This window comes from Macrotis lagotis, chromosome 5 (assembly GCF_037893015.1).
Source record: "Macrotis lagotis isolate mMagLag1 chromosome 5, bilby.v1.9.chrom.fasta, whole genome shotgun sequence".
Classification (NCBI taxonomy): domain Eukaryota; kingdom Metazoa; phylum Chordata; class Mammalia; order Peramelemorphia; family Peramelidae; genus Macrotis; species Macrotis lagotis.
The window spans coordinates 75,397,249-75,423,086 of NC_133662.1; the positions used below are offsets into that span (position 1 = coordinate 75,397,249).

The following is a 25,838-nucleotide window of genomic DNA, read 5'->3' on the forward strand; positions in this document are numbered from 1 at the left end:
CAATAAAAGATTGTAAAAAGTATTACTGTATTATTAGTTTGGACTGGTGAGTGTAGAGGAAACATTTAAAGATAATCACCTAAATTGTTGCTTCCTGCTAATAGCAAACTTGATTTGGGGGCATTAAAATATAAAGATGTGTAAAAAGATAATAAATTATAATATTTCAGTATTAACCCTCACTACCACATATAAAGAGAACTCCATTCCCTCCCCAAGGAATTTATAATATTCAAAAACTCTATAATAAATTCCTTAGCTAATAGGTGAATAGAAACTAAGAATGTGTCACTTCCTCACTATGCTAAAACAGAAATATAGAATGTAAGTCATACCCCTTCTTCACTCTGGCAAAGTCAAAGGCCATTTGTCTGTAGGAGAAAGCCTTTTCATTCAAGTATCTACTATAACGTCTAATAAAGGTAGACATATCATAACCTATGGAGAAAAAAACAACAAAAATTTATTTTATAGAAAACATTTAAACGTAATTTCATTAACTAAGATAAAAACAATGTTACCCAAATATATTCAAATAGCTTCATGTAGTGTCTTGTAAAGAATGACAATGTAATCATGGATTTTTAAAAAATATTTTCCCCCAAAGAAGAAATCATTTTTCTAGACATCTAAACAATTATTCTACTTGTTGATTCAAAAGGATATCATCTTAGGCATCAGAAATAAGCCAGTTTTAGGTTAAAATCTGTGCCAAGAGCTATAAAAATCCAGCCCCAAGTTTGATCATAATTCTTTATTTATAAACTTCAAGCAATATATGATCAAAATATTCTTACCATGAGATCCACTCTTGTCCAAAAAGTTGCTGAGATTGAATAAGGTATTTCTAGAGGCCAAATACTGAATAAATCTCTGAAAAACAAAATTGTAATTAAATGTTCCATTTGCCTAAAGGTTGAATGAAACTGAACTGTCATTTTTCTAAGTAAACTCTTCACAAATATTATCATAGACATGGAAAGATAGTATTCCTTACACCTGGAATGCCCTTCCTATTCCTGTCCCTCACCCCCAAGACCTACCTATTATCTCTTGTCAAAATCTTATACCTCCCATTCAAGGATTAGATCAAAAAACACTTTTTCCAGAATGCTTTCCTGATCAGGTCAAAAATAAATTTTATTTTGCCAGGGTTCCCAAAGCACTTTGTTTTAATTTCTCAAAGTAATCACCCATCAGATATTTTAAATAATTTATGAATATGCCTAATATTCCCTACCAAATGAGAAATCTATAAGGGCAAGAAATTTGTCATATTCATTTATGCATAAATGCATTTATACAAAGCAGTAGCACATAAACATCCTGACTTACCAAATGGTCCATTGTTTACAATTGGTACTTCATTTAAAAAAGTTTAATTCAATTACAACTGAGCCAAATTTCTGGAGAAAAAGTACTCTAAATGATATTTAAACACATTTTAAACAAAGGAAAGTATTTAGTGTAAAAACTTTCTTTAGAAAATTGGCTCTACTATTTGGAACTATGCCCAAAGGGCAACAAAAATGTGCATACCCTTTGACCCAGCAATACCACTACTGGGTCTATATCCTGAAGAGATGAAGAAAAAGGGTAAAAACATCACTTGTACAAAAATATTTATAGCAGCCCTGTTTGTGGTGGCAAAGAATTGGAAATCAAGCAAATGTCCTTCAATTGGGGAATGGCTTAGCAAACTGTGGTATATGTATGTCATGGAACACTATTGTTCTATTAGAAACCAGGAGGGATGGGATTTCAGGGAAGCCCGGAGGGATTTGCATGAACTGATGCTGAGTGAGATGAGCAGAACCAGAAAAACATTGTACATCCTAACAGCAACATGGGGGCGATCATCAACCTTGAAGGACTCACTCATTCCATCAGTGCAACAATCAGGAGCAATTTTGGGGCTGTCTGCAAAGGAGAGTGCCAGCTGTATCCAGTTAAGGAGCTGTGGAGTTTGAACAAAGTTCAAGGACTATTCCCTTTAATTTAGGAAAAAAAGATATCTTATTGTCTGATCTTGTTACCTCTTAGACTTCTTGTCTCTTCTCTAAGGATATGATTTCTCTCTCATCACACCCAATTTGGATCAAGGTACAACATGGAAACAAAGTAAAGACTGACAGATTGCTTTCTGGGGGGGGAGTAAGATTGGGGGAAAATTGTAAAACTCAAATAATATCTTTAATTAAAATTAATTAAAAAAAAAGAAAATTGGCTCTACAATTTCTCTGATGGACTTACAATGAGGAATGCTCTCTATCCCAAAGACAGAGCTGATGGTGTCTAAATTCAGACTGAAGCATCTCACTTTAATTTTTGATCTCACTTTAATTTTTTATTGAAGTTTTTCTTTCTTTGGGGGGGGGTATGTTTACTTTTACAATGTGAATATTGTAGTTATATTTATCATGGATACACATTTTTAATTTATAGCAAGTTAACTTGCTTTCTCAATGGGAAGAGAGAAAGGTGGAAGAAGGGAGAGAATTTGGAGAGAATTTGGAACTCAAGGTTTTGAAAGTAAATGTTGAAACTTGCTTTCACATGAAGTTGGGGGAAAATTTTTTTAAATTAAAAAAAGGCTCCAAAAATTACATACAATATCACATAAAGTTTTTCTTTTTATCTTTTAACATTCAAATCCTAACAAGTCACCAACTAATTCTGTTCCCCAAAAAAGCACCTAAATATTATCAAGAAAATTACATGGGTGTAATACTAAGGAAAACTTCTGGAAGCAGAAGAGACACAACTACCTTTTCTATTAATGATCACTTTAGGTGCATTTTTCCATCCTTTTTAAGCAATCCCTCCAAGAAGGGATAAAAATGAATATGTAAAAAAATGAATCTATAAAAATGAGTGTACTTTTAAAAAGAGCAGCGTATCAGAAATGGCTATTAACTATTAAACAAACTTACTTGCAGTAGTCCTGTTAATGTTCTCTTCTATTAAAACAAAACAAAACATCATTAAACTGAGAAAATATATCTTACCTCATTACCATGGACCATTAGATGGTGTGTAGTCACTAAGGCTTTGAATACAACCACCCAGCTACTATTTGTTGCTCTTTCAAAGAGTGTGTCAGCCATCTGAGGGATGTTGACATTTGTCTCATTGGTAGCTTGAATCAAATCTATAAAAATCAAGAGAAACAGTCTTACTTTTGTTTATTTTACAGATATCTGTTTTTAACAATTATAAGTTAAAATCCTGGAAAACAGGTTTCATAATTCCTTTGACACTAATAGTAAAGTAGACTCATGAAGCTTTTTTTTAAATAAGAGGTTTTCATAGAACTTTCTATAGCAAATATAAATGCACACACAACACACACACACACACATATATATAGCTTACCATGTTTTGTTCTTGCAATTAATTTAGTATTTCCTTTTACTTTTTCTTATCCACATCTTTGTTCGATGATTCAGATTATAAATGTCAATAGACTTGGGATTTAAGTTAATTTTTAATATTTAGATGATTGCTAACATGCTAACATTCTATTTTTAGGTGGTTTTTTTTTTGCTAGGCAATACGGTTAAGTGGCTTGCCCAAGGCCACACAGCTAGGTAATTATTAAGTGTCTGAGACCAGATTTGAACTCAGGTACTCCTGACTCAAGGCCGGTGCTCTATCCACTGTGCCACCTAGCTTCCCCTTAACATTCTATTCTTAATGGTAAATAGACACAATGCTTTTAAAAAGAGATTATCTTATGTTCTTCACAAAAATATTTAAAATAAACTTCATTTTGCTCTTAAATGAAATAGCAGTATCAGTTGCTGAAAGGCATATTATCAATATTCTTGAGAACAACCCCTATTAAAATGAGCAAGAGTGATAGGAAGGCAGTATAGAACACAAACTCCCTCAAGACCTCATATATAGAGAGACAGGTACAGCTGCTTGGACCCAAAATCTGACAGAAGAATATGGAAGATTTACTTATTTTAAACTGACATGCTAGTATTTATAAAGCCCTGCATGTCTTTATTTTAATGAAAAATTTATCAAACATTAAACTTCATTTTGTCATTGAATGTATATTGTCTATTACAATATATTAATATTCTTTCAAGTACACAGTAGTTAGCCTGGTCAGTTTAGGCAGTAGCTTTTGGCATATGATTTTTATATAAACTATGCAATCAAACTTTCAATATATATCTGATAGGAATATATGGAATAAGGTGAGTTACATACATTATGGTGAGACTTCACTGGACTCAACATCTTCAGTACTGATACCAACCTGACCTAATACTACTACTACTACTATTACTACTAACCCTTTTGTAGGGGGAAAAAAAAAGATTTGAGAAATTCCTAGGAGGCATTCCATGTCTAGAAAACAAATCCCTGAACAGTTTTTTAAACTATCCTGATGAACCAGAAGAAATTTGCTGAGGCAGGCTGATGTTGCATTAGAAGAGTAACCCATATGCAATTTTATTGATTTAGGAGGGTCCAAGAGGCAGAAACTAAAATAGACTTTCTTGTTCTTGCCATCAACACATTCCTATAATATATTATGTAATATATATAATTATACATAATTATATATAATATGAAACATAATATTACAGAATTTATAGTTAGTGGTCAAAATCTTCCTGTTTTTTAAAGGGCACTCGCACTAGAAGATAATTATGTTCAGAAGGGCCTTCATCTATAATAGCTAGCTTTCTGCCATTTCTTTTTATGCTACACAACTCTGAGTCAATACCCTCTTGGCTTAAAGTAAAGCATGTCTCATAACAGTAATAAATTCCATTACTTTAACATAGACGTCTGTATGCCATACAATATCACTTTACTTTTTATTTATGGTATGCTGCTATTCACAGTTACTTTCTCAAAAGAACTTAGAAAAATAAGGAAAAGAAGGAAACCATACAGATCATCTAGTTAGTATTCTCAATTTGCCAAAACAAATAAAACCCTACCAAACCTCAGACTAGAAGAGATGATGGATACTAGCCCAAGGAGACAATTAGTAGCAGCCCTATACTTAAAACCCAGATCTTTCTTTTTATGTCCTCTAACTCAACTGAATGGTAATTTCTGTTCTACAACATACCCAACAAGTCATCATTCAGTCTTTGATGGTTGTTTCTCCTTTCCCTCTCACACTTAGTTCAGCCAGGTCTCCCTTCCCATTTCACTCTCTCTCCCTCAGGCACCTCACCTGATCCTTTGTTATTCAACCTGTCTTCAAGCAGCTTTGAGTGTTTTTTAAAAACTCCCCAAAAACATTTCCAAGCTTGCCCCTGGGATAGCCCCAAAGGCTACATATTTTCTTCTTATATCACACTAACATCTTCCCAACTTCTATCCATTTTTCACATTTCTGCCCTCCAGGAACAAGCAGAATGAGTCTGACTCCTTTTATACCTTCAAATATCTGAAGATGCTATTGTAAATGACTCCACGTTTTCTCTTCCCTAGAATAATCATTATTATAGCTGCTTCAAATGATGCTGATAAAGCTAGCATGGTCCTCTCACATCTTGGTTACACTTCTCTGGATTTGCTCTAATTCATCATTGTCTTTCCTAAAATTTGACCCTTAAGAACCGAATATAGTACTCCAGACATTGTCTGACCAAAACAATGTACATTGGGATTAGTACCTTTAATAACTGAACTTAACTGAACAATTCAGACTCATGTCAGTTTAAAGAGTGAGAATCCAATCTTTCAGCTCTTCAGGTCACATCACCCAACAAAAATTTGTCAAGAGTCACATATATGGGGTGGCTAGGTGGCGTAGTGGATAAAGCACTGGCCTTCGAGTCAGGAGTACCTGGGTTCAAATCCAGTCTTAGACACTTAATAATTACCTAGCTGTGTGGCCTTGGGCAAGCCACTTAACCCCATTTGCCTTGCAAAAAAAAAACACCTAAAAAAAAGTCACATATAGGCATATATATATATATATATATATATATATATATTTCTGTATATAGGATTTATATTTATTTATGGCTACAATGTAATCCATATTACCAATGATCATAATGATATGATATAATAATATCTGCATGAATGGGTTTGAGAGTCATGGGTTGGATATGTCTGACTTAAGAGTATAGTGATGTGGGGCGGCTAGGTGGCACAGTGGATAGAGCACTGGCCCTGGAGTCAGGAGTACCTGAGTTCAAATTCAACCTCAGACACTTAATAATTACCTAGCCGTGTGGCCTTGGGCAAGCCACTTAACCCCATTCATTGCCTTGAAAAAATCTAAAAAAAAAATATACTAATCCATAAATTAAGTCACATACATATGAACCATATATGGTTCTGAATACTATTGTTTTGTGATTTTTCAAATTATTCTTTCAAAAAATTATTAAAATATACAAAGCAAATTTCATTTTATGAAAAGAGGCAACAAGATTATTTAAAATACGGATTTCGACTATACTCATATGAGTCTCTACCAAAAAGCCACCAAAAGGTTATATAGAAACAGCATCAGCAACTTTATTCTACATTTCAATTTCTTTTGTACTTGGTATTCTCATATTTACCAAAAACAGGTTGAGACTTTAAAAAATTTCACTGCAGTTTATACTTTCTCTTGTTCAATTCTCTAAATTGATAATGTGCTATCTAAATTCCCATAATTATGAATAAACATGGTAGAGGAAGATACAGTTACATCTCTGTTTAGCCCATGTGACTTAGAGCAAGTCCCAACTTCTCAGAGTCTGTTTCATCATCTTAAAAATGAAGATAATATCAACAGTACAACCTCAAAGCTGTTGGAGATAAATGAGAATTATTCAAAGCACTATTTAAACCTTAAAGTGCTATATGAATTTCAGTTATTATTTGTACTTATTCTTATAAAGATTTAGTAAATATGCCCCAACCCTCCTTGAGTATTGAGAAATTAATCCTGAAAAGAGGCCTATTTTCTAACAAAAGCTTCAAGTTTCTAAAGGTTCCCTCCAGTAATTCATATAATCTCATAGTTATAAGGAATTTCAGAGGGTATCTAATATAATATGTAATGTCAAGTGGAAACTTATGCAACATCAATTAATCAATAATTAATCAATTAATTAATAACTATTAAACAACTTATTTCTGTTCCAGGCACTACCTAAGGTGCCAAGGGTATAAATGAAATGAATAGTGTGAAACTATTCAACTATTCCTACTCTGAGGGAGATTAGTCTAACAGTCTGCAGTTACAGATATAAATGTGGCTTTAGTTATAGATCTATATATTGTTATTGTTCAATCTTTTCCAACTCTCCATGAGTACATTTCATGTATAATGAGGGACGAGAGAGAGAGAGAGAGAGAGAGAGAGAGAGAGAGAGAGAGAGAGAGAGAGAGAGAGAGAGAGAACGCACAGGTTATATAGCCAAGGCAAAAAGGCACAGAAATCAGAAACAGGATGGCATGTCTATGGACCAGAGGAAATCAAAATCAATCTGGTTATATTACAGTGTGGGAGGGGGAATAACATATAAGAGGTTAATTAGATAGTTTGGGGCCAGGATTGGAGGAGTTTAAAAAAAACTAAAAAGAGGAGTTTTTTAATTAATCCTAAAGACAGCCTCCAACTACTAAAATTTAATGAGTAGGGGAGTGGTCAGATTTATAAAATCACTGTGGCACCTGTGTGGAAGATGGATTGGTGAGGGGGAGAATTTGAAAAAGGGAGACAGATAAAACTTTTGTAATAATCTAGAATATCTTTATGGATATAATCTTTGTCTGGATTTTCCCATATATGTTTACAAAAACAATCCATTTTTCAGATTAGCCAAAATTCACATAACTCAGTTCTCTTGGGAGCATTCTAGGCATTCTCCATCTACACAAACACCAAAACAGTCAGTTTGTATCTGAACAAATCAACCCCTAACTACTTCCCCTTAAACTCATCCATGAATTTGCCCTGCAAAGAACCACTGCCTTCTTTCTTAAATAGTGCTGCTGTAGGAATGAAGCTAGAGAAAAATCACAGGTTATATTGACTGGTTCAAGTTACAAACATGTTACACAATTTTTAACTGGGCTTTGACTGCCATAAGGTGATACTTTTATACCTGCAATGGTTTTTTCCTTTCCAAATCTTTCACCCCTTCACAATTAGCCCATGATCTACTACTACTCACTATCCCATGCCCTCAAAAATATCTTCATATTTCACTAAAAAACCTGAGGCCATTCCCCAAGTTCTCTCTTATCCCCTCCCTCAACTCATGGTATTAAGTATTCTCACACTTTATTCCTTTATTACTAAGTCACATGTTCTTTACTTTGTCAAGGAAAATGTTTCTACTCAATCTCTTTTTTTTCACTGGCTACTTCCTTACTACCTGCAAACCTATCCAGGTCTCCTCTAGCCTCAAAAACCTCACCCTCAGTGTTACTTGCTAGCTGTTTTCTTATATCTTTACTCCATTTACCAGCTAAACTCTTTGAGAAGGTTGTATATACATTCAGTACCTCTACTTCCTTTCTTCTCATTTTTTCTTAATTCTCTACAGTATGACTTCTGACATCCTCATTCTTATCTTTCTTGATTTTTCTTTGGCCTGTTAAACTGCAGATTGTGCTCTTCTTTCTAGGTTTAAAGGGTATATCTCTCCTAGTTCTCCTCCTTCCTGTCTATTCTTTCTCCTGTATCTGAGGGTGTCCCCAAAGGCTCTGTCCTGGGCCTGCTTCTCTTCTCCCTCCATACTATTTCGCTAGTTGATCTTATCAATAACCAGGGATTCAACTATCATTTCTATGCAAATGATTCTCAGATCTATTTATCTAGCCCTAACCTCTCTCCTGTCTTCTACTACTCCATTATCAACTGTCTGTAGGACATTTTTTTAATTTTTAATTTTAGTTTTTTTAGTTTTTGCAAGGCAATGGGGTTAAGTGGCTTGCCCAAGGCCACACAGCTAGGTAATTATTAAGTGTCTGAGGCTGGATTTGAACTCAGGGACTCCTGACTCCAGGGCTGGTGCTCTATCCACTGTCCCACCTAGCTGCCCCTGTAGGGCATTTTAAATTGATGTCTTACAGATATCTAAACTCAACATGTTTCAAACTGAACTCATTATCTTTCCCCACAAACCTTCTCCTCTTCCTAACTTACCTATTACTATTGGGAATACTGCCATAATCCAAGAAATGCAGGCTCACAACCTAGGTGTTATCCATGATGCTTCCCTGCCTCATTCTTTCCACATCCAATAACTTGCCAAGTTTTGTCATTTTTATGCTATTTTTATCTCTTATCTCTCCCTTTTCTCCGCTGTCACTCCTACCACCCTGGTGTTGGCCCTCATCACCTAATGCCTGAACTATTGTTATAAACTTCTGAAAGTCATATTACTGTCAAAATGATCTTCCTAAAGCACAAATCCAGTAGCTTCTACTTCCTCCAGGATCAAATAGAAAATTCTGTAGAACTCTGAAAGTCCTGCAGAAGCTGGTTTTTCTTTGCTTTCCATTCTTACAATTTACACCCTCTAACTTCACACCCTTTTATCCAGTATCATTGGTCTATTTGCTATCCCTTTAACTGTCTTCCATTCAGGAAATTTTCACTCATGCCTGAAATGCCTGCCCTCCTCTTCTCACTTGGGGCCTTGGCTTCCCTTAGGTTTCAGGTAAGTTTCCTTCTTGGGCTCCTTGGCTTCCTTCAAGACTCATATGTCTCCTATTAGAAGCCTTGCCAATCTCCCTTAATGTTAGTGCCTTCTCTTTGGTGATATCTTCAGCCCATCCTGTATATATATTGTTTATTTAAAGTCCTTTTCATCTTTTCTCCCCTTATACTGTAAGCTTCTTGAGGGCAGGGACCATCTCTCCTGCCTTTCTTAGTACATCCAGCACAGTGCCTTGAACTTAATAAATGCTATTGTTTGACAAGATCTATTAAGAAGGTTTTCCCCACCTCAATTCAAAAACTAGTTTTGCTCCCTTTTCTGCTCTTTGTAATAGGGCAAAAAAAAAATAATAATTCTATGCCACAAGTTAAGTTTTTTCCTTCTAAACATTTCCAGAAGTCAACTAGATGGTGCAGTGGATAGGATACCAAGCCTGGAGTCAGGAGGACCTGAGTTCAAATTCAGCCCCAGACACTTAATAAGTACCTAGCTGTGTGACCTTGGACAAGTCACTTAACCCCACTGCCTTGCCAAAAAAAAATTGCAACCCATTAACAATTATATGGTGGCCAAGGTAGCAGAGAGAAGACAGGCACTGTGTTAAGGTTTCCTGATATTCTGTCATATATAATATGAAATGAACCTCTTAACAGAAATCAGATTGACAAAACCCAGAAAGAGAAGCTAGGAGAAGAACATCTACCTCAAGATTTGTCTTCCGGGATTGTGGGTAAACTGGGTGCAGAAAGTAGACTCTGCCAGGAGCACTGGACAGGGTGAGAGCCTAAGAGCAGGACTAGCCTGATCAGCCACAGAGACATGAGCCAACTGGAGAGCAGAGGCATTGGGTGCAAGACTAACAGTCTGGAGCTTACTGCCAGGGCTGGAGGGTGAGTTCCCATGAGCCAGCTGGAGAGTTGCAGACATCAATCCCTGGGTTACTCTGGTTTGAGGAATTCAGAGTCCATACCTCCATACCTGAAACATCTTCCCAGAACAAACACCATTACAGCCTATCTCTGCCCCAGGCTCAGGTGTGTGCAGCAAAGCTCTCTCAACTGTGAATAGGGAGAGTAATTACTTTGCCCCAGGGCACAGCCCACCATTGTTCAAAGATAAAAGTATTCATCAGCTTCAACCACCCCTTCCAGGGCAAGGAAGAAGGCCTCAAATCAAGGTCATAGACACTCTAGAGAAAGCAACCAGCACCATCTACTGGTCAGCCCACTTGGAATTACTAAACCCAGTGAGCAAAGCCTCTAGGGATCTCAAAACCAAACCTCTGTGAATCAGCTCCTCCCCCAACACAAGATCTTAGGAAAATGAAGAAAGGCCAGCAGAAAGGAGGGAAATTCCTAGAAGGAAAAGACTGTAACTCAGAGAGACCTGAAACCTATGAGAAGAATATGATTTGATCTCCAGCACAGAAATATTTCCTTGAAGAAATCAGGAAGGAGTTTAAAAATCAATTGGAAAATCTGGAAGAGAAAATTAACACCTTGCAACAAAAAAATAAATCCTTGGAAAATACAATTGAACAAATGCAAAAAGAAAATAATTCTCTCAACACTTAAATTGGTCAAATGGAAAACTTTCAAAAATAGAACTGACCAACTGGAAAAGAGGTTGCAAAAGGTAAATGAAGAAAATTCTTCTCTAAAAAAAAAGAATGGAGTCTGTGGAAACTAATGACTTCATGAGACAACAAGAGTCTGCTAAACAAAACCAAAAAAATTGAAAAAATAGAAGAAAATGTAAAATACCTCATCAGCAAAACCACTGACCTAGAACAATAGATCAAGGAGAGATAACCTAAGAATTATTGGTCTTCCTGAAAACATTGAAGAGGAAAAAAAAGTCTGGACTTAATATTACAGGATTTAGTGATGGAAAAGTGCCCTGATATCACAAAACCAGAGGGCAAAATAGTTATTGAAAGGATACATTGATCCCCTCCAGAAAGGGGCTCCCAAAATGAAACCACCAAGGAATATTGTGGTTAAATTCCAGAACTATTAGATAAAAGAGAAAATCTTGCAAGCAGACAAAAAGAAACAATTCAGATACCAAGAAGTCCCAGTAAGGATTACACAGGACCTGGCTGCATAAACAAGAAAGGAGCAAAGGGCCTGAAATATGATATTCCAAAAAGCAAGGGAGCTTGGAATGTAGCCAAGAATCCATTATCTGGCAAAACGGAGCCTGCTCTTTCAGGGCAAAAGATGGACATATGTTTTATTTTATTTTTTTACGTTTTTGCAAGGCAAATGGGGATAAGTGGCTTGCCCAAGGCCACACAGCTAGGTAATTATTAATTATTAAGATCGAATTTAAACCCAGGTACTCCTGATTACAGGGCTAGTGCTTTATCCACTGTGCCACCTAGCCACCCCCCAAAAGATGGACATTTAACAAAGAGGAGGTTTCCAAGTTTTCCTGATGAAAAGACCAGAGCTTAATAGAAAATTTGGACTTCTAACAGGAGACGCAAGAGACACATGAAAAGGTTAAAAAAAAGGGTGGGGTTAAAAAAAAAGAAGTACTATTCAATAGGACAAAACTGACTATATCCCTTACCTGGGAGAAATGGGAGAAAGACTTTAATAACTCTTGAAAATTGTAACTCTACTAGAGAGAATATATTTAGCCAGAAGTGACGGACACTCATGACTTATTCATGAAACTGCTATCCAGTAAGATGAAACTGGCTATATCCCTGACTGAGAAACTCTAATAACGCTCAATAATTATAATTCTATTACAGAGAATATATTTAGCCAGTGTGATGGACACTCATGACTTTTCTGTGACTCAGACAGAATGATTTAAAAAAAATACCTCCTTAAAAAGGAGGACAGTAAAGAAATGGGAAGATGGATGAGACTGAATAGGGTAAATCTCATTACATTAAGAGGTATAAAGGATCTATTACAATAAAGAGGAAGAAGGGAGGAGGTGAGAACCACCTGAATCTTACTCTCATCAGATTTGGCTTCAAGTTAACATACATACACTCAGTTAAGATAAGAATTTATCTTACCTTTCAAGTATTAAAAGGGGGAAAGGGGAGGTGGGAGGAAAAGGGGAATCAACAGAAGGAAGGGAAGGAAGGGGCAAAGGGAAAGGGTAAAAAAGGGGGAGGGGCTGGATATAGAGGGGCAAACACACAGAAGGTAGTGGTGGTCAGAAACAAAATACTGGGGAATATGGATGACGGGAAAAATACAAACAGAGGGAAGATAACATGAAGGGCAATAATGAGTTAGTAATTATAACTTTGAATGTAAATGGGATGAATTCTTCCTTAAAACATAAGTGAACAGCAGAGTAGATTAAAAACTAGAATCCTACAATATGCTGCTTACAAGAAACTCATTTGAAGCAGAGAGATACATATAGAGTAAAGGTAAAAGGTTGGAGCAAAATATATTTTGCTTCAGCTGAAGTGAAAAAAGCAGGGGTAGCAATCATTACCTCAGACAAAGCAGCTACAAAAATAGTTTGTGTTAAAAGAGATAATGAAGGAAACTATATCCTCCTAAAAGGTACCATAGACAATAAAGTAATTTCAATACTAAATATGTATTCACCCACTAGTATAGCATCCAAATTCTTAGAGGAGAAGTTGAAGGAGTTACAGAAGACACAGACAACAAAACTCTCCTAATGAGAGACCTCAACCTCCCACTCTCAGATTTACATAAATATAATCATAATAAAGAAGAAGGAAGTTAAGGAGGTAAACAGATTGTTAGAAAACCTAGGCAAGATAGTTGTATAGAGGAAACTGAATGGGGATAGAAAGGAATATACTTTCTTTCCTACAGTACATGGGCACTTACACAAAAATTGACCATGTACGAAAGCATTAAAAAAACCTAATAATCAATTACAAAAAGGTAGAAATAGTGAATAAATCTTTCTCAGATAATAATGCAATGAAAATCAGATTCAATTTTGGGTCAGGGAGATATAGTCCTAGAAGTAATTGGAAACTAAATAATCTCATTTTAAAGAATGAGTGGATCAAGCAACAAATTATAGAAAGAATTAATTATTTTATCCTAGATAATGACAATAATGAAACAACCCACTAAAACCTATGGGATATACTCAAGGTGGCTGTCAGGGGATATATTATATCTTTAAATGCTTACATGAATAAATTAGAGAAATAAGCAATCAATGAACTAAATATGTAACTAAAAACATTAGAGAAAGAACAAATTAAAACCTCCCCAGTTAAATACCAAATTAGAAATTCTAATTAAAGAAATTAATAAAACTGAAAGAAAGAAAACTACTGAATTAATAAATAAAACCAAGAGTTGGTTTTATGAAAAAAACAGTAAAACTGATAAACCTCTGGGGAATCTGATTTTAAAAAAGGAAGAAGAAAACCAAATTACTACTAGTATCATAAATGAAAAAGGGGAACTCACCACCAATGAGGAGGAAATTAAGGTATTAATTTGGAATTATTTTGCCCAACTCTATGCCAATAAATTTGATAATCTAAGTGAAATTGATATTTACAAAAATATAAGTTGTAAAGGTTAAATGAAGACGAAATTAAATAGCTCTATGTCAGAAAAAGAAATTCAACAATTATTGAACTCCCTAAGAAAAAAAATCTCTCTAGGGTCAGAAAGATTCAAAAGTGAATTCTATCAAACATTTAAGGAACAATTGGTTCCAATTCTATATAAACTCTTTGGAAAAATATGTGAAGATGGAACTTTGCCTAACTCTTTCTATTACACCAATATGGTGCTGATACCTAAACCAGAAAGAGTTAAAAGAGAGAAAGAAAATTACAGACCTAGCTCCCTGATGAATACAGAAGCAAAAATCTTAAATAAAATCTTAGCAAAATGACTACAACAAGTTATCACTAGAATAATATATAAAGACCAAGTAGGATTTATCCCAGGAATGTAGCGTTGGTTCAATATTAGGAAAACTGTTGGTATACTTAATTATATCAATTATAGCAATAATAAATCTAGGCCTTGGGGTAAATCTCATTACATTAAGAGGTATAAAGGACCTAATACAATAAAGAGGAAGAAGGGGGGAGGTGAGAACCACATGAATCTTACTCTCATCACATTTAGCTTCAAGTTAACATACATACACTCAGACACTTAACCCCATTTGCCTTGCAAAAACCTAAAAAAAATAATAAATCTATCAGAAATCATATGATTATATCAACAGATGCTGAAAAAGTTTTTGACAAAATGCAGCATCCATGCCTACTAAAAACACTAGAAAGTGTAGGAATAAATGAATTGTTCCTTAGAATAATAAGAAGTCTATCTGAAACTAATAACAAGCATTATATGCAATGGGGATAGTCTAGAGGCATTCCCAGTAAGATCAGTGGTTAAACAAAGATGCCCATTATCACCACTACTATTCAATATTGTATTAGAAATGTTAAGCTTCAGCAATAAGAGAAGAAAAAGAAATTGAAGGAATTAGAATTTGGAAGGAAGAAACAAAACTCTCACTCTTTGCAGATCACATAATGGTATACCTAGAGAATCCCAAAAAATCATCTAAAAACATTACTACTAGAAACAATTAGCAACTTTAGCAAAGTTGCAAGATGTAAATTAAACCCTCATAAATCCTCAATATATATATATATATATATATATATATATATATATATATATATATATATATATATATAGCAAGGCACAGCAGAAAGAGCTAGAAAGAGAAATTCCATTCATGGTAACTTCAGACAATATAAATACCTGGGAGTCTACCTGTCAAGGAAGACTCAGAAACTTTTTGAAAACAATTGCAAAACTCTTCTCACACAAATAAAATCATATTTAAATAACTGGGCAAATATCAATGGCTCATGGATAGGCCAAGCTAATATAATAAAAATGACAATTCCACCAAAATTAAACTACTTGTTAAGTGCCCTACCAATCAAAATTCCAAAAAATTAATGATTTAGAAAAAATTTTAAGTTCATGTGAAGAAATAAAAAAGTAGAGAATCTCCAGGGATTTAATGGGAAAAAAAGTGCAAAAGAAGGTGGCTTAGCCCTACCAGATCTAAAATTATATTAAAAAGCATCAGTCATCTAAACTAAGAAATAGGGTGATGGATCAGCAGAATAGACTAGGAGCAATAGCAGGAATTGATGGATCCAGCTATTGGGATAAAAACTCTCTCTTTGATAAAAACTGTTGGGAAAATTGGTAGTATGGCAGAAACTTAGATTAGACCAACACCTCACACCCTATCCAAGATAAGATCAAAATGGATACAGGATTTAAACATAAAGGAGATCAAGGAATAGTTTATCTGTCAGATGTATTGAAAGGGAAGCAGTTTATGACCAAGGAAGAGATGGAAAACATTAAAAATAAACTAGACAATTTTGACTACATTAAATTAAAAAGCTTTTGCATAGACAAAACCACTATAACCAAGATCAAAAGAAATTTGGAAACAAATTTTTCAACTAGTATTTTTTTTTAGGTTTTTGCAAGGCAAATGGTGTTAAGTGGCTTGCCCAAGGCCACACAGCTAGGTAATTATTAAGTGTCTGAGACTGAGACTGGATTTGAACACAGGTACTCCTGACTCCAAGGCTGGTGCTTTATCCACTGCACCACCTAGCCACCCTTCAACTAGTATTTCTGACAAAGGACTCACTTTTAAAATATACAGAGAAGTGAAGAGAATTTTTAAAAAGACAAGCCATTTCCCAACTGACAAATGGTCAAAGGATATGCAAAGGCAATTTACAGATGAGCAAATCAAAGCCATCCATAGTCATATGAAAAATTGCTCCAAATCACTACTTATTAGAGAAATACAAATTAAAGCATCTCTGAGGTACCACTTCATAGCTCTCAGACTGACCAATGACCAGAAAGGACAATGATCAATGTTGGAAGGGATGTGGGAAATCTGGGCACTAATACGTTATTGGTGGAGCTGTGAACTCATCTAACCTTTCTGGAGAGAAATTTGTAATTATGCCCAAAGGGCAATAAAAATGTGCATACCCTTTGATCCAGCAAAACCACTACTGGGTTTATACCCTGAAGAGATGATGAAAAAAGGGTTAAAAACATAATTTGTACAAAAATATTCATAGCAGCCCTGTCTGTGGTGCAAAGAATTGGAAATTAAGTGAATGTCCTTCAATTGGGGAATAGCTTAACAAATTGTGGAATATGTATGTGATGGAACACTATTGTGCTATTAGAAACCAGGAAGGATGGGAATCTAGGGAAGCCTGGAAGGATTTGCATGAACTGATGCTGAGCAAGGTGAGCAGAATCAGAAGAACATTGTACACCTTAACAGCAACATGGGGGTGATGGTCAACCTTAATGGACTTACTCATTCCATTCCATCAGTGCAACAACTGGGCACAATTTTGGTGTATCTGCAATGGAGAATATCATCTGTATCCAGAGAAAGAATTGGGGAGTTTGAACAAAGACCAAAAACTATTGCCTTTATTTAAAAAAAAAATGTTATCCTTTTATGTAATTTTGCTATCTATGTTTCTTCCTTAAGAATTTGATTTCTCGGGGCGGCTAGGTGGCATACCGGATAAAGCACTGGCCCTGAAGTCAAATCCGGTCTCAGACACTTAATAATTACTTAGCTGTGTGGCCTTGGGCAAGCCACTTAAGCCCATTGCCTAGCAAAAAAAAAAAAAAAAAAGAATTTGATTTTTCTCTCATCACATTCAATTTAGATCAATGTATACCAGGAAAACAATGTAAAGACTAACAGAATGCCTTCTGGGGGGGCGGGAGCAAGATTAGGGGAAAAACTGAAAAATTCAAAATAAATAAAAGCTTAAAAAACACATTATATGAATCCCTACACTCCAAATCACAAGTAAGTTTAAAGCAAATTAAAATAACTCTGAGGTTTTACCTTACACCCAGCAAACTGACAATGATGAAGAAAGACAGAACTAATACATTTGGAGGGACTGTAGAGGAAGACACAAGTACAATAGTGCATTATTGGTAGAGTTTAATAAGTAACTAAGATAGATACCCTCTAAACCAGAGGTTATACTGCTATGAATAAAATGCAGGGAGGTAACTGAGGATCCGTATACTCCAAAATATTTACAGAAGCGTATTTTATGGTAGCCAAGAAGTGGAAACAAGTGCCAAGCAACTAGAGGAAATCACAAAATAAACTGTGTAATGTGAATATAATGTAAAATATACTACAGGACATAATGATCATGAAAGATACAAAGAAGTATGGAAAGATATATAAGAACTAATGTAAAGTGACAATATAAACAATGAGTATAATTCAGTAAATGGAAAAAACCCTAAAAGATAACTAAAACTTAATGTGAAATTATAAATACCAAGCTTGGTACCAAAGAAGAGATATGAACATATAATCTCCTTCTGATCCTTTATAAAGAGGGAACGAGTTCAAAGGTATGAAGCATTATACATATTTATACATTTTTTTATTTTTCAGTTTTTCAAATATTATTTTCTTTAATTAGTAAATTTTTTACTAGATGCTGCCAGCAAGACTTCCTTTTAGGCACTCTCTCTTTCCTGATTTTTATTACCCTACTCTCTTCTAACTCTGCACCCTGACTAATCACTCTTTTATAATCTCCTTTACAATATCATCTTCTTTGTCCTGCTTCTTTTAACAGTGTATCCCAAAGCTCTGTCCTATGTCTTCTTGTTTCTTGGTGTTCTCATTAGTTCCCATGAGTTCAATTAGCTTTCTGCAGATGAATTCCAAATATATAGATCCCAGATTGCACATTATTTGCACATTATCAAAAGTATCCTGTATATCTCTATCTGTATGTCCAAAACAGAACTCATCAGCTTTTTAAAAACAAACCATCTTTCTTCCTCACTTATACATTTCTGTTGAAAAGATCCCTGTCTTTCTAGGTCTCGAATCTATCAACTGAAGCACTTATTAAGTACCTATTGCATGCCAGACACTGTCCTATTAGGGATAAGAATCTCCAAAATGAAAAAACTTTCAACTCTCAAAGAACTTCCATTCTATTCTTAAGTCTTCATTAGACTTTACTCTTCTATTACCAATCACTTGTAAAGCTTTGTTAATTATACCTCCAAAGCCTATCTCACATCTATTCTCTTTTCTCCACTCAGGCATCTAGTAATCAAGTTCAAGTCTTTAATCAGTTTTCATCTGGACTATTGTAGTAGCTTTTTAATGATCTATCTCTAGTCCCTCCCATCTTCAACTCATGATCTATATTCAAAATGCTTCAATAGTGTCCCTACTATGTCTAAGAAGTATTTCATTAATTCTTGTTAGTATCACTGAAAGGCATAGTTTATGTTTTTATGGAAGTTAGGATCTAACAGATGAATCAATACATACAAAATAGGAGATAAAGAGCAGGAAAGAACTTTTCTAAAAAAAAAGTCACATTATATGATTTTTTTGTCATTCTGGCAATATCTTAAGTTATGTCAAAGGGTAAAATTTCCAAAAAAATTCCCAAAGAAAAATTAAATTTTAATCCATTAATTTGTAGATTACTTAACATTAACATATAAAAGCATGTTATTTTGGTTACATTGGCTATTTTGTATGCTTTCTAAACACTAGGTGTCGCTGTAGGTTAGGCTCATGGTTTGATTCAGTCTTTTGAAAAGGCTTAGGTTGTTGCCATTCTGTTTTGAGAATAGAGTTGTAAATTATATGAGAGATTTGAGATTATACCCTCAGAGAAAGTCTTTAACAATGTACTGGGGTATCACAGTCCTTTGATAGAAAAGGTTTTTCTCTGCTGTGTGGCTTCCAAAACTGCCCTTGTGCCACAGATGTACATAGTAATATACAGGAGAAGGTTAATCACAAGTGTTTATTGAGAATTAAGATTAAATCCTTCAGAAGTAGTGTTTAACAGAACACAATTATTAAATTAGAAATGGGTATTAGCTGCACTTAGGTGAAGTAAAACAATAAAAGGAGAAAGGGCCCCCTTACTTATAGCACATCCCTTATAACTAATTTATCCTCAGCACTCCAGTCACTAAAGCAAATGCTTGTTTCAAACATATAGACAGATAGATAGAAAGACTGAGGGATAGAGATATAGACATATAAATATATGCACATATACAAATAAAAATGTATACATGAAGTGTGTCTATGTATGCGTGTGTGTGTGTGTGTGTGTGTGTGTGTGTGTGTGTGTGTGTGTGTGTGTAAAATGTACCTTATTGCTTATACATTTAGTTTTCTTTTCTATAGTCTTCTCCAATTATGGATTGGCAGGAGGAGGAATTTCTAACACTGCTGTTGGGAAATAATTAAGCCTCATGGCTGGGAGAAGGAACATAATCACATCCCTTTTGGCATGTCCTCTCTCCATTTTTTTTCATGGGCTCTCTTCCTAGACAGGAGATAATAAAAAAACTCTACAAATCCCAGAAGTCTATTCAGGTCCATTCTTGGTTTCCTGCCCCTTTCCTTCAGGAGACATAAATACATCATGTTTATATTCTGATTAAGTTTAAACTCTTGTATACTCATACACACATAACACACACACACACACACACACACACACACAACTTGATTCTCTAATGGAATGTAAGTTCTTGGAAGACAAGATTTCATATTTTTTCCTTTGTGTCATTTGCCATAAAATGTCAAGAAGAGGCTTAATAAATGCTTATTGAGTGACTAATGAAATATCATAGAAGTAGAAAATAAGGTATAAATAATTTCAAAAATATTAGGAGTGAGAAAATATTATAGAAATAAATAATAAGGCATAAAACTCCAAAAATTATTTGGCTTTTTCTACCTATTTTCATCTTCTATCCATCAAGTTTCTCAGCCATTTCAATATTACCTATAGATGGAGAATGTGTATCATAAAAGGTTCATTTAACTCTGTTTTACAGAAGAAAGTCCATCATTCTTCTAAATTTCCCTATTTCTATCAAGGGCAAGTTTTCAAACTTGTCATTCTTCCTCACCTCACACATTCACTCTGTTATTAAATCTTATTGATTCTGCATCTCTATTTCTCACATTGATCTACACCCACATCATAATAATTCTATTTCAGTCTTTATGACATCTGACCTGTAATATTTCAATAATCTATTATTTGTAGACCGATCTCCCAAATGAACAATGAAACAAAAATTTTAAGTAAAATTTTAGCAAAGAAGTTGCAAGTTATTACTAGGATAATACACTATGATAACGTAAGATTTATAGCAAGTAGGAAGGGATGGCTTAATATTTGGAAAACAATCGACATAATTGACCACATCAATGATAAAACTAACAGAAATCATATTTATCTTAATAGATGCTGAAACCACCTGTTCCTATTAAAAACACTAAAAAGATTATAGGAATAAATGGAGTTTTCATTAAAATAATAAACAATATCTAAAATCATCAACAAGCATTAATTATATTGTGATAAGCTAGGAGCATTTCCAATATGATCAAGAGTCAAATAACAATGCCCACTATCACCACTCCTATTCATTATAGTATTAGAAATGTTAGTTTTGGCAGTAAGAGAAGGAAAAGAAATTGAAGGAATTAGAATTGGCAATGAGGAAGCAAAAGATTCACTACTTTCAGAAGATATGATTTTATATATATATATATATATATAGAGAGAGAGAGAGAGAGAGAGAGAGAGAGAGCCTTAGAAAATCAACTAAAAACTACTTGAAACAATTAACAACTTCAGCAGAGTAGAATATAAAATAAACCCACATAAATCATCAGCATTTCATATTTGAACAATAAAGTCCAAGGGCAAGACATAGAAAGAGAAATTCCATTTAAAGTTACTGTAAACAACATAAAATACATGGGCATCTATCTCCCAAGACAAACCCAGAAACTATAATGAACAAAATTACAAAATTTTAACACAAATGAAGTCAGATCTAAACAATTGGAAAAACATCAATTGCTCATGGTTAGGGTGAGGTTAATATAATAAAAATGACAATTCTACCTAAATTAAAATATGTATTTAGTAGCATCCCAATAAAACTACCAAAAACCTAATTTTACAGAGCTGGAAAAAATAGTAACAAAATTCATCTGGAGAAACAAAAGGTCATGAATATCAACTGAATTGATGAAAAATGAGAAGGAAGGTGGTCTAGCTATACCAGATCTAAAACTATATTATAAACTGGCAATCATCAAAACTTCCTGGTACTGCTTAAGAAATAAAAGTAATGGATCAGTGGATTAGAATAGGTACAAAAATGAAAGAGTGGTAAATAACTATCATAATCTACTGTTTGACAAACCAAAAGACATTAACTTCGGGATAAGAACCCACTACTTGAAAAAAACTGCTGGGAAAACTGGTAAAGACTATGACAAAAAACTTGACCCTCATACATCTCATACCCTATACCAAAATAAGGTCAAAATGGGTGCAGGATTTTGACATAATAGCAATACCACAGACCAATTAAGGGTACAAGAAATACTCTGTCAGATCTATGGAGAAGAAATTTATGACCAAATAAGAAATAGGAACATTGGGGCATCTAGGTGGTGCAGTGGATAGAGCACCAGCCCTGGAGTCAGGAGTACCTGAGTTCAAATCCAACCTCAGACACTTAATAATTACCTAAGCTGTGTGGCCTTGGACAAGCCACTTAACCCCATCTGCCTGGCAAAAAAAACCTAAAATAAAGAAAGAAATAGGAACATTATAAATTGTAAAATGGATGATTTTGACTATATTAAATTAAAAGTTAAAGCATTAATTAAACCAGTGCAGTCAAAATTAAAAGGAAAACTGAAAAGCTGGGAAACAATTTTCACAGCTAGGGGTTCTGATAAAGGTCTCATTTCTAAAATATATAGAGAAATGAATCAAATTTATAAGTCATTCCCCAATTCATAAATGGTCAAAGGATATGAAGAAATTAAGGCTACATATAGTCACATGAAAAAATGCTCCTACTAATTATTGATTGGAGAAATGTAAATTAAAGCAAGTGTGCACCTATCAGATTGGCCAAATTGACAAAAAAAGGAAAATGATAAATGCTGGAGAAGATGTGGAAAAATTGAGACATTAATGCATTGCTGGTGGAATTGTGAACTGATCCAGTCCTGGAGAGCAATCTGTAACTATCTCCAAAGAGCAATAAAACTGATCATACCCTTTGATCCAACAATACCAATATTAGACCTATATCTGAAAGAAATCATAAAAAATGGGAAGAATCTCACATGTTCAAAAATATTTATAGCAGCTCTCTTTGTAGTGGCAAAGAATTGGAAATATAGAGGATGCCCATCAAGTGGGGATGACTGAACAAGTTATGGTATATGAGTGTTAGAGATTACTATTGTTCTATAAGAAATAATGAATGGGGCAGCTAGGTGGTATAGTAAATAGAGCACTGGCCCTGGAGTCAGGAGGACCTGAGTTCAAATCCAGCCTCAGACCCTTAATTACCTAGCTGTGTAACCTTAACCCTATTGCCTTGCAAAACCTTAAAAAAAAGGAAAAAAAAGAAATCATGAATGGTCAGACTTTAGAGAAACAGGGAAAGAATTATATGAACTGATGCTAAGCGAATGGACCAGAACTAAGAGAACATTGTACATATTAACAAACATTGTAAAATGATCAATTATATGATGGATGGAGCTCCTCTCAGCTGTTCAGAGATTAAGGACAATCTTGAGAGACCTGCTATGGATAATGTCATCCTTATCCAAAAGGAAAAAACCAGGGAGTATGAATGCATATTATGTTCACTTTTAAAACTTTTTTGTTTTTCCTTCCTTCCTCATGTTTTTTTTTTTTACTTTACCCTTACTTCTAATTCCTCTTTCACAAGATAACTAACATGTAAATATGTTTAAACACACAAATGTACATGTACAACTTTTACCAAACCGTTGGCCATTGAGGGGATAAGGAAGAGAAGAGTAGGTGGCAGAAAAATGTGGAACTCATAAATTTGCAAATGTATGAATGTTGAAAAACTACCATTGCATGGAAATGTAAAAATAAAGTAAAATTTCAATTTAAAAAAAATCTATTGATTTCCTGACCTCAAGTCTCTTACTTCATCAATCTAGCCTTCCCACAGATGCCAAAATGATTTTCCTCAAGCTAAATTTTAAAGCCTTTCATCAGCTAATTCCAACAGAACTATTCAGCAGCCAAAATGGTCTACTTAACTGTTACTCACACATGATATTCCATGTCCTGTCTTTGTGCTTTTGAATAAGCTGCTTGTTATGTCCAGAAACAACTTTCTCTTCATCCTAGCTTCTAGTGTTTTTTGTTTGCATGGGTTTTTTGGTTTTTGTTTTGTAGTTCATCTCATCACAGCTCCTTTTATGCTCCCACCCAAAATTAAACTGTTAATCTGGCATATATAGAAGGTGCTTAATATATGCATTGATTAAATTGCTTGATTTAAGAAACTGAAGCCTAGAATGTTCACCTGATTGCTCAGGGTCAAAAAAAGTAGCAAGGTTTGAATCTGAATCCAGACTCTAAGTTCTTATCCTAAATGCTCTCCATTTAACTGTTCTCTCTATTCCACTGTTCAAAATAAAGGAAGGATAATTATAGAACATGCGCAAGTTGTTTTCCTTTAATCCTAATTCATATGGTCTTTCTTATTCTAAGCAATGTGAACTTTCATTTAAGCATAAGCTGAAGACTCAGGCTGGGAATTCTGATAGTCCAGGGGTAATTCAACTCACAATGACTTTAGGGAAGTCATTAGCCTTGATAATCTCATGAGTAACAATTATAAAGAGCTTCAAAACATGAAAAAACATTATTTTACTAGCATAGATTGTCAATAATTAAACTGAGCAATTTAACTTGAAGATAATTCTTTAACTTGTTAATATAGAAGTTGAAATCAGAGTTTATAAGTATATATATATATATACTTAGTATATATATTAAGTATATATATATATATACTATGATGTGTATATATATATATACATATACACATCATAGTAACAGTTGACATTTCTATAGCACTTACTATGTATCAGGCACTTTAGCAACCATTTTATAATTGGTCATTTGATCTTCATAACAATCCTATCTCCTCTTTCCCATTTTACAGATGAAAAAACTAAGGCAAAGAGAGGTTAAGTGAGTTGCCCTAGGTCACAGAGAGAGTATTTGGAGTCTCATTTGAACTCACTCCTGACTCCCAGACCATTGCTTTATCTACTACACCATCTTGGGTTGTCAAAAAAGAAAATTATTGCCCTTTTACTCAATAGCTAAAGTAAACAAAATATTATTTCCCTTTCACATAGTCTCCTTTATATCAGCATCTCAAATTTACAAAGTCATTTAAAAATGTTTGAAAATTAATTATACAAATCTACAATGCCCTATTAGAGCAACTGATTCTCCTAATAAGCCTGTCAGGAATAAAATTCTATTTAGTCTTTTCATCCTATAACAAATTTTCACTCAGGTCAAGTGACATAAATTATTTGCAAAAGTACTATTGAGTACAGATCTTTAGTATTTTTAAAAATCTAGTAGGATTTTAAAGTAATAGAAAGCTTTCATCATTCTAAAACAAAAAATTTGGAAGTTAGAGGGGAAATAAATAAAAGTGAAAAGAAAATCTATATTCTTTTAAATATGAAGAAAAAATGATTAGATAATTTTTTCTTTAAAAGGAGAGGAAATTTAATTGCAAAAATGGACAAGATGAATATAAAATTAACAGCACGGAAATTAAGAAGATGATCAGAATTTACTAAACAAAATTATATGCCACCAAAATTTATAATTTAAAAGAATAGATTATCAATAAAAATAAAATATAAAATTTGTCAAAGTAAGAAAAAGACATTGCCATCTTATTGAAAAGAGGGAAAAAAAGCAGTAAAAGGAGGTGGAACCTTTTAGTTCAGATAAATTTAAAAAATATTCTATTAAAGGTTTAAATAGCAATTAATACCCAAGTTCTAAAGATATTCTCCATGACAGCCCAGACAGCACTTTACACCAAAATTTTTGAAGCAAACATGGTATTTAGATGCAGAAGATAAAAAAACAAAGAACTATTCAAAATATTACCAAGGAATAATTATAAAAAATTTAGTTTGTATTATCATATCCAAATTTTTTTTTAG

The 25,838-nt window shown here is 34.1% G+C and overlaps 1 protein-coding gene across 3 annotated transcripts in view; it reads right to left on the minus strand.

Moving 5' to 3' along the window:
• SNAP91 (synaptosome associated protein 91) overlaps positions 1-25,838 on the minus strand; it is a 226,747-nt gene that overhangs the window by 109,588 nt on the left and 91,321 nt on the right. For all 3 annotated transcript variants that reach the window (XM_074187088.1, XM_074187089.1, XM_074187090.1), the window contains exons 6-8: positions 3,009-3,151; positions 798-873; positions 336-438 (exon numbers count right to left, since the gene is read on the minus strand). In XM_074187088.1, the coding sequence (XP_074043189.1) occupies positions 336-438; positions 798-873; positions 3,009-3,151 (322 nt within the window). The remainder of the gene's footprint in view (positions 1-335; positions 439-797; positions 874-3,008; positions 3,152-25,838) is intronic.